Source organism: Convolutriloba macropyga, chromosome 3 (assembly GCF_964194025.1).
Source record: "Convolutriloba macropyga chromosome 3, txConMacr16.3, whole genome shotgun sequence".
In the NCBI taxonomy this organism is placed as follows: Eukaryota; Metazoa; Xenacoelomorpha; order Acoela; family Convolutidae; genus Convolutriloba; species Convolutriloba macropyga.
In genome coordinates, this window is record NC_134470.1 from 36,283,822 (window position 1) to 36,296,080 (window position 12,259).

The window sequence follows — 12,259 nt, forward strand, 5'->3', positions numbered from 1 at the left end:
GCTAAGAAGAAGAAAAAGAGGGAAAAAAAGAAGAAAAAGAAGAATAGGATGAAGAAGAAGATTAACAGTAAAAAGTAGAGAAAGAAAACGATGCAGAGAAAGCAGAAGATGATTAAGAAGAAAACAAGAGTAATTATCGAGTATTGTGAGCAACAATAACTGTTTTATATTCGGAGATCCAGTAAAGTCATCATTGGGTTGCGATCACAATGCGTTGTAGGTACTGTGGTGTGTTGTAGTATTCCTGGTGGGGTGAGGAAGTAAGGAAAGCAGAAACCATGGCGGAAACAAATGGTTATCTTGCAAGATCTTGCAAGAATCTGGCAGGATCTTGCAAGACGATAAATCGCCTTGCAAGAATTTCTGCCAGAATCTTGCAACATCTTTCAAGATAACCATTTGTTTTGCAAGAATATTAATAATAACCGTTCGCAAAAAAGTCCTTGCACTTAGAAAACCTTACGCTTAGAAATAAAACGCTAAAACGCAGTTTGGTAAAACATTCGTGCCGTAATAATTGACTTTTTCGAACAATTTTTGTAGAAGGCCTGTTAAAAACAGTTTTAATACGCTTAATGCTGTTTTCTCAGCAACGAGGGAGATCATAATGATTATCTCTGTCGTTGAACTGAACTATCCATGTGATTGATTTAATTAGTGAGTAAGGCTAAGTTAAACAAGACATTATTAATTTAAAAACTCGTTCAATTAAAAAAATTCTCAGCAATTACGTTGACATGAAAATCTTTTGATGTTGCATTATTATTTCTTGCACATACATAACATTGTTTTTTTTCCAATGCAGCACAATCCCAATGGCACTGGCCACCAACCTGGCAATGTCGGATACCTTCGTGGCATCTGCCAACGTGGCCACCACCTGGCTCACCATCCTCTACGACAGACGGGTTCTCCTGGACAACAGAGGTCTCTGTATCCTCACATCCAACATATGTGGACTGGGCTGTGTATGCTCCATGGCGTCCATTTGCAACATCGCAATCAACAGGTCAATTGTAACAATTAGAATTTGAAATTGAGCTTATATTTTCAAAAGGAAAGACAAAGAAAAGAAAAAGAGGAAAGATTCGGAGACTTAAAAAACTCAATTTTACTTATTCAACATAACTCAACCCCATATAGTGATTATATGTGATTCAACAAGAAGCCCCTGTGTTCAAATTGTTCTACATTTTGGAATTTTTAAAACCAAATTACAATGAAAAAAGCCCAGCAAGCAAAACACAAATACGAAAATTGAACACACATCCACAACTCAGAGTTTAATTTCTTGATGATACACAATAGCAAATGGTAAGAAACGCAAGAATTACCAAATCCTCTGTATAGAAGAGTATAGAATAGAAGTATTTTTTGAACAGGTAGCTTCGATAGGAAAACAAATACATTAAATTAGCAATTTTTTTAAAAGAAAAAACAAAGCTAATTAAGAGCACTTGTTGTTAGGAACATTGTACAAGCTAATTCTGGCCGATGGGTATCTTTTTTGGAGAGATATAAATTTGGTAACTTTGAAAAGCTTTAAAACATGAATCAATTTTTGCGAAGAATTTTCAAACTTTTTGATTTCTCGAGGATATGATCACTTTTAAAATTTTTACTTTCCCACTTATCATGTTTCAAATGCGCAATACATAAAGTCTCTGAAAATTGTGTTCTCTTCAGTCATCAGCAGTGCACCTTTCAGCAACTAAAAAAGTATTTCTGCCGATTTCAGTTTTATTCATTCAAAGCATTTGGATCGTATGTTCGCACTGCCTTATTGTTGAAATTTGTTTAAACAATTATTCAATTTATATGACAATTGGAAATTTAAGTCGAATCGCAATTGCAGTCGTAACGATGTTGAGAAAAAACAGAAAGATAGTAGTTTTAGGATGTGCAATTTTTTGAAATAATCTTTAAATCAGAGAATTTGATGCGGCTATTTACTTTCGGTTTAAAATATTTTTCTTGATTTTTGCTACGCAGCGGTTTGAGTCGTTCAATGGCAGCAAGGGTATTTTAAAAATGGTAGTTTTTTCTAAGAATTGTTTGAATTTTTTTGTTTTGCATTAATGTTGTTGTTTCCACTGTCTTGCTATTTGGTTTTATTTTTGAGAGATCTCATCGGCTACCTAATGAGTCAAATAAAACTCCATTTGATTACTAAGGGTAATTAGATTCCTTAATTTTGAAACTTGTAAGATTAGCCCTATATCTTTTCCTTTTATAGTTTTTTCTTTTAGCCTCAGTAACGACAGACAGATTTAATTCTATTGACCACTTCATTTTACTGCTAAATACTAATTTGAAATTGACAAATATCTCCCAGTAAAATTTTTTGTTTAGTGCCCTGTTTTTTTGTTCATTTTCCTTGTCGCGTAGTCTCAATAATGACAATTCTCATTATCTATCTGGTTGACATATAAATTTGCTTAAAGGTATCAATTGAAAGTGAAAGGTTGCTACAATTGTAACCTCGTTTTCAATCAAAAATTCAATTTGACGTTTCAAACTTTGCCTGTATTTGTTGTTCCTTTCCACTTTGTTTTTTAATGTTAATGCATTATTTGTTATGTTCGTTCCTCTGGAAAATAGGTGTGTGCAGTTGATGATTTGATAATACTATGGTTATGTTTTTCGTTGATTTCAAAAAGGTTTATTGTAAAGAAATGAGCGAAGATTTTCGGTCTTTTCCTCGATTGCTTTTTCCAATAGTGGTGTTTTTCTCTTGAAAATTTGTATCGCTGTACTTTGACAAGTGTTTATTAGTACTTGTGATTTCTGTGTTTTGTTCTATTTTTGTGTATTTACTGTTTTTACACTTCGTTCCCTACCAAATTTCTTCCATCTAATAAAATTCATTGCGTTGAATTTTTAAGTTGTAATTGAGGAACAACCTGCTTTGTTTTTGTTATTTGTACTACATTTCGTTCATGTTGCCTGTTTACAAAATTCACCATTTTTAAGCTTTACTTGTATATCTTTTCATTCACTGCTTCAATTGAAAGAAATTTAAAATTAATTGAACATTTTCACGCAATATAGCAAAAACGGACAACGTCAAAAAGCAAGTTTAAGAAAGAAGATTCATAAATTTTAAACTTGTGAATCGTATTTCGTAAAGTTACAAGAGTTTATCAGGGAATACGCTATATAATTAAAACTAACACCCTCTAATTTACAAACTGATTTTGGTGTAGTTGTCTGCTCTAACAAAATCTGTTGTCCACATTGGAAAAAATTAAAAAAAAACCTTGAGGCTTTTATTTTCAGCTTGATGCTTTGAGGCTGTCATTTTATAAATTTGAGGTTTTTGTATCGAGGGTGATACCTTCTAATTTAGATGCTGCGTTTTTTTGATAGTCTATCCTTAAGAAAATTGTTCAACACATTGAAACGCTTGATGACACTGTGGGGCTGTGATTTGATTTTTGTCAGCTATTTTAGATAAGTCAACTATATGGAGTTGTTTCGATAAAAACATCAGACTGACTAAATACTGAATGTCAGGTAGAAACCCCTGATACTTGGAGAACGAAAAAAAGTCAAAAAGATTTTCAAGAATGTATTAGGTTCAATATTCTGCCTTTTGTGGCTGTCAAACTCGAACTGTAGTAGGTGGAAAAACCTTTTCAATTAACTTCTGATATTCATCTAAATTTAACTTTTCAAATAATTGCATCTAGAATTCATGATTTTAAGCTCTGATCAATTCTTTGGCATACGAGAGCTGGTAACACTAAGAACAAATTCAATTATCTACGTTCTATCTATGTTCTATGTGTAGAACTGCTGATTCGGACTTCATATCTTTAAAAATATTAAGTTGAATAAATTATTTTAAAAAAAACGTTATTTAAAAGCTTGATTCTTTGTTCCAATTTGATAACTAGTAAAATAACAGGAAAGCACCAAGATTATAGATATTCCAAAATGAAAAGCAACTGGTAACGTTTGAGGTCAGCTGATGCAAAGTTAGCGTCTCTCAGCTCTGTAATGTTCATTTTCCCATAGTTTTCCTATAGTTTCCAACAGTTCTCTCATTTTCTCCATAACGCTTTCTGCCATAAAAGACTCTTTACGCTACTTTGCCTGTTTAGAATCCCCACAAAGTAAACATTTTTTTTTGTTTTTCACAACTTGCACAGTCTTCTAAATCTCAAGTACACTCCGAATTGCTCGTTAGGTTCGTTCCTATGGAAAATAGTTGAGTGCAGTTGTTAAATTGATAATACTATGGTTATGTTTTTCATTGATTTTAAAAAAGTTTTTTGTAAAGAAATAAGCGAAGCCTTTTTTGCCTTTTCATCGATTGCGTTTTCCAATAGTTCTTTTTTTGTCTTAAAAATTTGTATCGCTGTACTTTGACAAGTGTTTGTTAGAACTTTTGATTTCGGTCTTTTGTTCTATTTTTGTGTATTTATTGTTTATAAACTTCGTTAACTACCAAATTTTTTCCATCTAATTAAAATCATTGCTTTGATTTTTTAAGTTGTAATTGAGGAACAACCTGCTTCGTTTTTGTTATTTGTGATACATTTTGTTCATGTTGCCTGTTTACGAAATTCACCATTTTTAAGCTTGACTTTTACATCATTTCATTCACTGCTTCTATTGAATGAATTGTAAAATCAATTGAATCTTTTCACGCAACAGCGAAAACGGACAAGGTCAAAAAACCAAGTTTAAGATAGAGGATTCGTAAACTTTAAACTTGCGAATCATATTGCGTAAAGTTGCAAAAGTTTAGCAGAGAAATTGTTATACAATTAAAGCCAACACCCTCTAATTCACAAGCTGATTTCTTTGTAGGTGTCTGCTCTAACAAAATCTGTTGTCTTCATTGGAAAAAATTATAAAACCTTGAGGCTTTAATTTTCAGCTTGACGCTTTGAGGCTGTCATTTTATAAATTTGAGGTTTAGGTATCGAGGGTAATACCTTCTAAGTTAGATGCTGCGTTTTTTTGATAGTCTATCCTTAAGAAAATTGTTCAACAAATTGAAACGCTTGATGACACTGTGGGGCTGTGATTGTGATTTTTTTTGTTGGCTATTTTAGATAGGTCAACTATATGGAGTTGCTCCGATAAAAACATCAGACTGACTAAATACTGAATGTCAGGTAGAAACCCCTGATACTTGGAGAACGAAAAAAAGTCAAAAAGATTTTCAAGAATGTATTAGGTTCAATATTCTGCCTTTTGTGGCTGTCAAACTCGAACTGTAGTAGGTGGAAAAATCTTTTCAAATAACTTCTGATATTCATCTAAGTTTAACTTTTCAAATAACTTCATCTAGAATTCATGATTTTAAGCTCTGATCAATTCTTTGGCATAGAGGTGGTAACACTAAGACCAAATGCAATTATCTATGTTCTATCTATGTTCTATGTGTAGAACTGCTGATCGGGACTTCATATAATTAAAAATATTAAGTTGAATAAATTAATTTAAAAAAAAAACACGTTGTTTCAAAGCTTCAGATTTTTTGTTCCAATTTAATAATTAGTAAAATAACAGGAAAGCACCAAGATTATAGATATTCCAAAATGAAAAGCAACTGATAACGTTTGAGGTCAGCTGATGTTAGCGTCTCTCAGCTCTGTAATGTTCATTTTCCCATAGTTTTCCTATAGTTTCCAATAGTTCTCTCATTTTCTCCATAACGCTTTCTGCCATAAAAGACTCTTTAAGCTACTTTGCCTGTTTGGAATCCCCACTAAGTAAACATATTTTATTTTGTTTTTCACAACTTGCTCAATCTTCTAAATCGCAAGTACACTCCGAATTGCTCCTATTGAGAAAAAGTGACCTGAAATGTCCCTTGTGACCGAAGCTTCGGAAATTGTACCGAATACCCTATTCAATGTCTCAAGTGCGATAACTGGTTTCATGTCTGCTCTATTTCACTAACTGATGAAAATGAGGCTTTTCTAAACATAGTAGTATATTCCTAAGGTTTATGGCATCGAGAGGTATTTGCAGCAATATTACGTTAATGAACAACGACGGCAAACAATTTTTTATAAAAATTTTCATGTGAGAACTAAACAAGGAGGCTCGGTAATGTGCGTTCGCACATAAATTCTCTACCCCGCTAGGCCACATTTTTGGCCATAGGTCAACCAGTTTAAAAAATTGGCTTATATTTTTAAAAACAATGAATTTCAAAGTAATGAATACCATTAGATAGCAATTGAAAACATCCAACATGTTTAAGATCACATACGTCTCAACAGGAAAGCATTAAGACCTGTCTTTCTTCAATTTTTTTTGCGGTTACTTGAGATCTGTAATTGTTCAGAACATGTCTTTCGTCTTCAAAAAGAACTTCAAATACAGACAAAAATCAAAAATTGCTTACATTTTTTGTCGGAGCCATTAAATTCATAACCAATTCCTTGAAAACATTAGAGTTTGTACACTTGCACCTTCCCTCGACGACAAAAATATAATTTTGGAAAGGAACTTAACGAAACTAGATAACAAATAGACAAAAAGAACAAAGATGCGAAAGTAACTGTTTTTTTTTAAAAAAAAACATTGTTTTTGAAGTCATCAAAGCCATCTGCTGTCTACTCAAATCAGAATACAGGCTCATTGATTTATACAGGTTCAAAAAATGCTATTGCTGTTTGTCTATTAAGAACACTCAATTGTTTCGAATTCTGAAATCTATAGATCTCGATGATTTGTTTGTTAATAGATCGAAAATAAATGCGTTTTAGATAATCATGGAGTAAAGTTAGCTAAAAACGGCAAACATTTATTTTAAGACTACTCTCAGTGGAAGTGGAAGTAGGACCAACTTCTTTTGTGGTTTGTAGTTTACAAAGATTGTGTTAGTGGTTTTTGGGTGTGTACTTCTGGCAAATTTAATCAAAGTGGACCAAAGAAGCTTATTTCGTGCTATTTTCTTTTAAAAAGGCTAAATTTTGAAATATTTAGAGTAGTATTATAACAATTTTAAGTCAAAATTTTTGGGAAATTTGAATAAAAATAGCGGAAATTGGTCTAATATTCACAAAAACTTAAACCACGATAACTCACTCTAGAAGATGAAATTCAAAAAAACCTTTTTAATTCCATATTCTACGCCGGACGGGTTTTTTTAATGATACCACTCACAACTTTCTACTATGTATATATCTATCGGTCAAAATTGACTGAACAAAAAAACCAGTTGAGTATATTGTTCCGACCCCTCAAGAGGGATCGGAACAAAAAGAGATCTGAAATTTGGAATAATATATGGAGCCAAAGAATGAGACATTGAGGATCATTTCAGCACCTTAAAATAATTTAAATCTCAAAAAAATCCATATTCTTCTTCCATAGCTCATTGACATTATAGACGCACAAAAATGTTCATATTCTAAGGATAGAGTTGAACAAGGGAGGATTTTGGTTAAACTCATCAGCTTGTACTTTCGATTTATCTTTGTTGTTCATCGTGTACATTTCTAAATCTTTAGCTTGTTGTAGTTTGTTCTATAGTTTTTTAATAGATTCGAAGAGAAATACTGTGTTTTATGGAAAAGTAGAGTAGCAAGGAACCACAAATATTCAATCAAAGTTAAGGAGTGTTGTTCTTAGTTTGACACTTTTGTTTCATTTTCTGAACTTAATGAAAAACATCATATGATTAATTGTTGGCATAAGCATACTTTCATATCATAAAAATGGTCAGTACAACTTTTCTGAAGCTACCAATCCTGATCAGAGACGTTGAGAAATCACTTAGTTTTGTTAAATTTATGATGATTAAATTGAACAAAACCTATTTTGTTGCAATAATGGTTGAGTAAAAATGTTCTTAAAGGAAAGTGCCAATCCTCGGCCAGATACCAAAATTAGTAGTGCTTGGATCTATTTCTTTCTTTTGGTACGTCACTCAGAAATAAAATTTGATCGTACTCACCTCTCATTTGTGAGATTAAAAAAGACATGACCTATTATACATTGTCGTTCATAATCAACGTTGTTTAGCTCAACACGCATTGGGTGAGTAGATTAATTATTGCTGATATCTGTCCACTCTTGTTGGGCGACAAACAACAAAAATAGTGGAGCAACCCTATCTTTGGGCAAGTGCTCTTTTTGGCTTCACGCAAGTTTTATATTCAGTTCCTATAATCTGTCGAAGAATTATTATCAATGTCGCTGAGCCACACATCTAATAAATTGACACCATTTGAGCTAGCTTGTTGAAGGCTACCAAGACTCTCACAGGCTGGAAATTCTTATTGTCTGCAGCTCTGTTCTTTTCAAAACTTTCGCAATTGTTTCCGAGTCCGTAAAAAAGTTCTCAATACCAACAGTAAGAACTGAATACCCATATCCATTTTTGGTAGATTGCTCAAATCTTCAACTGCACATAAAACAAAAACCACACTTCTCGCCACATCCAAAAATACGGGTTAGAAACAATCAACAATCTTTTTCCGCAGTTTGACTGGTTTTGACACAGGTTTGTGTCCGCCAATATTTTGCTAATATGCAGAATTAAACTGATCCAACAATAGAAATTTTTGGTCTGTGCTTGCATGGCTCCGTTCAGATACGTGGCGATATGTCATAACTCAGTGTACTCTACAATCTACAATGCGAAGACAGTCATTCTCCACCTGGCCAGCACCTGGATAGCTGGAATTGTGATCACTGGACCAGTGTTCATTGGATTCAGAGATGTTGACCACAGATGGGACAGACGACAGCTGTTCTGTGCACGTTCAAATGTCACCGAAACAGGTGAGTTTGCGTAAGATGGGTCAAATAGCTCAGTTGTCAGCTTGCTAGACTTCTAACTGATGAGCTGTTTTCCAGTTTTTTACAAAAACAAATTCAATCTATGTCTTATTCTTGTTCTTGACTCACAAGTACCTTCTTCTTTAACCTGCTTATATGATTAAGTTGCTTGGGTTGTTGTAGTGGGGGGGGGGGGGGGGGGGGGGGCTAGCTCAAGGTCATATTTATTACACTCTTACTAGATTTGGTCTCTATCTTGGGGTGTTTCTTACTCGTACCTTGAATTTGATATATTCTGTCCAGGCTATGACTGGGTGCAATGGTGGGAACTGGCTTTGCTAATCCCGACCTCTCTGGCAATCATGACCTTCACTTACACACGAATCTTCACTCGAGTGAGGCAAAGCAGCAAAAACCTACAGGTTGGAAACCCACTGCGCATTTCTTAAGTTTCAAAAACCAAACATTGTGACGCTTTCTTTTGTTTAAAACCAAAAATTCAAAATATTATTCGAAAATTTTTGTATCTTTCCTTTTTTAAGTTTTTTGTTCTGTCTTCTGGGCAAGGTCAGGCATACGTTTTGTCGTCATCTTTGCTGCCGTGACAAGATATTGAATGAAACTTAAGAAAAGTTTATACTTTCTTGCTGAAATGGGTTATTTTTTTAGTGAATTAAGTCAATTAAAAGAAGAAAAAATTATCAGTTGTCAATCAAAAGTTGATGTTATAAGTCTTTGAAGCATGCTCAAGCGGTCAAATAAAGACTTGATAGAAAAAATATGAAAAACTGCAGGCAGAGATCCGTTCTCACAAAAATGTAATCACATACATCCGTGTGAAACAATTTCATAAATAATTATGCCACCGAAACGATTTGTTTTCTTAAATCAGGACATTCAAAGTAACATTTACCCAAACAGACTTCAGAAAAAACTTTTGCTACGCGTTTCTGCAAAACCTCTGAAATTATAAGTGTTTAAACTAGATAAACAAAGTTTTCTAACTTACTCCAAAAGAAGAACTGTTTCCTTGACCGTCTTAGTTTTTCTCTTTTAGGTAGAATTGATTAAAAGTTAATTTGTAAAAACTAAATATCGATTTAAGACATAGAAAAAACCAATACTCGCATTTGGTTAGTAAATGCAACAGCCATTAATCAGTTCGTGATGTTGATTAAAATAAAACCACGCAATTTAAAAAGATTTGTTGTCAAATCAAAGCAGTGTTAGCAAATTTGCTATGCGGTATCAGGATTGTATAATATGTTAGGTATTCAAGAAAATTGGTTTCTTTGAGAACCTACGAGATTTTCAATGTCTCTAAATAAAACATGAAATAAAACTTTATTGTTCCGACCCCACTTGTGGGGGAAGGAACTATATACTCAAATGGGTTTTTTTTTTGTTCAGTGAATTTTGGCCGATCGATATATTCGTCGTAGAGAAATGTGAGTGGTATCATTAAAAAGCTGGTCCAGCGTAGAATTCAAAAGTAAAAAGATTTTTTTGAATTTCGTTTTTTTCGAGGAGTTATCGAGGATTGAAGTTTTGTGTGAACAATGGGATCTTTAGCATGATTGTTCACTTTTAGTACAATTTTCTTCAAACTAAGATCTTTTTTACGAAAACATTAATTCAAATTTCTATAAAAAGAATAAATTTTGAGTTCGTAAAAGTTGAATGCAAGGCGATAGAAAGACTAGTTCTGGTCTCATAGGGAAGTTCACTATCAAAAAAAAATCGAACTCTAATTGAGAGCCCTTTTTTTAATAAAACTTTTCTCTTTTTTGCTTTTTTAAGTCACCTAGAGACAAGTCACATTTTATATCGACGTTCTATTAATGACAAAGCTCCTTTATAGTCGAATGAAGCGCAATGAACAAAAAACGTCGTTTTCAAGGAATTGCTCATGTTTTTTTTTGGCTTCGATTCTGAGTTTTCGTAATTTTGAATGAAATTTTGAATTTCTTTTTGAAGTTTTACTATTTTTTTTTGGAGTCCTATGGTAGGGATTCATTGACTAACAGTGCAATATGTTCCATAATGAGCATTAAGTGAACATGTCTATTTCATTGAGGGGGCGGCTAATGGCTGTTAAGACTTAAAAAATAATTTTTCGAATTTTTTTTTGAATATTAAAGAATCATAATCTTATTATAGTGAATTGTAAGTCAGTCCAGGGGTGAGAGCACCCTCTTCCTTCCTACTGCAACCAAAATTAAACTGGTTAGCGGTTTTATCTTCTATCTATTGGTTATATGACTTCAATGACAAAAAATTTCAATTTTTTAAAATTTTTTTTGGATTTTTACGTATTATTGGTTACTTTTGAAATCTTATCACATTATCCAAATATTGACAGTTCCCATTAGCTTAAAAACGATGTTCTGTGGATGACCAATAAAAATTTTAAACAAAAATTTATGGTTTAAATGGCTTCGACACGTTCTTCTTGCACTTTTCTACTGATTTTTTGGTTTTCTCCTGTTTTTTTTTGTTGTTTTAATAGTCATTATACTTACTGTGATCTCATAATGAATACCTATGCATGACAAACAAAAATGTACTGCCACCGGGGCATCTTTGAGCGTTTTTATTGACTTCCGTTGAAAGCTATTGAATTTAATGTCTGTTAAAATAAAAATCATTTTTCGAAAATTTTATTTGAACAATAACAATTCCTAAATTTTTCTTGAACTGTTAGTGAGTTTCAGTATTGACTGGACCCAATTGCTTTTTACTGCGACTAAAAATATTCTGTTTAGCTGTTTTATCTTCTAGCTATTGGTTATATGACTTCAATGACAAAGATTTCAATTTTTTTAAATTTTTTTTTGGATTTTTTGAATTATTGGTCACTTTTGAACTATTTATCTCATTATCCAAAGATTATTGTAATCCAATTGGCTTAGAGAGGACGTTCAGTGGATCACAGAGAAAGTTTTCAGAGAATAGCTAATGGTTTAATTGTCTTCGACACTTTCTTCTCGCATTTTTCTACTGAATTTTAGTTTTTGCTGTTTTTGTTATTGTTTTCTGTCATAAGACTTATTGTGATGTCTTTTTAACTATCTATGCATGACAGACATCATTTTCCTCCCTATGGGTTATATCTGAGCATCGTCATTGAGCTCCGATGAAAGATTGAGTTTACTGGCTGTTAAGGGTTTAAAAATATTTTTTCGAAACTTTTTTGAAATTCAACCATTCCTAATTTTTTTTCGTGAATACTCTTGGTCATTGTTGGTTCTAACAGAATCCATTTCCGTTCTACTATAGCCAAAATTAATCTGGTTAGCGGTTTTATCTTCTACCTATTAGTTTTAAAACATCAATGCCACGAGATTTCATATTTTTTTTGGGTACTTTATTTTGTTTTTCGATCCTTTTGAAATCTTATCACATCATCTTACTGCTGAGAGTCCCTATTGGTTTAGGGAAGAAGTTCAACGGATCATAAATAAAGTTTTCAGGGAAGAGCTTTGATTTGAGTTGCTTCGACATT

At 32.9% G+C, this 12,259-nt stretch overlaps 1 protein-coding gene across 1 annotated transcript in view; it reads left to right on the forward strand.

Moving 5' to 3' along the window:
- The window catches only part of LOC142336623 (melatonin receptor type 1C-like), a 28,615-nt gene that overhangs the window by 6,971 nt on the left and 9,385 nt on the right, over positions 1-12,259 (forward strand). Inside the window, exons 2-4 of the mRNA XM_075385533.1 lie at positions 806-1,009; positions 8,567-8,757; positions 9,058-9,176. Of these exons, the coding sequence (XP_075241648.1) occupies positions 806-1,009; positions 8,567-8,757; positions 9,058-9,176 (514 nt within the window). The remainder of the gene's footprint in view (positions 1-805; positions 1,010-8,566; positions 8,758-9,057; positions 9,177-12,259) is intronic.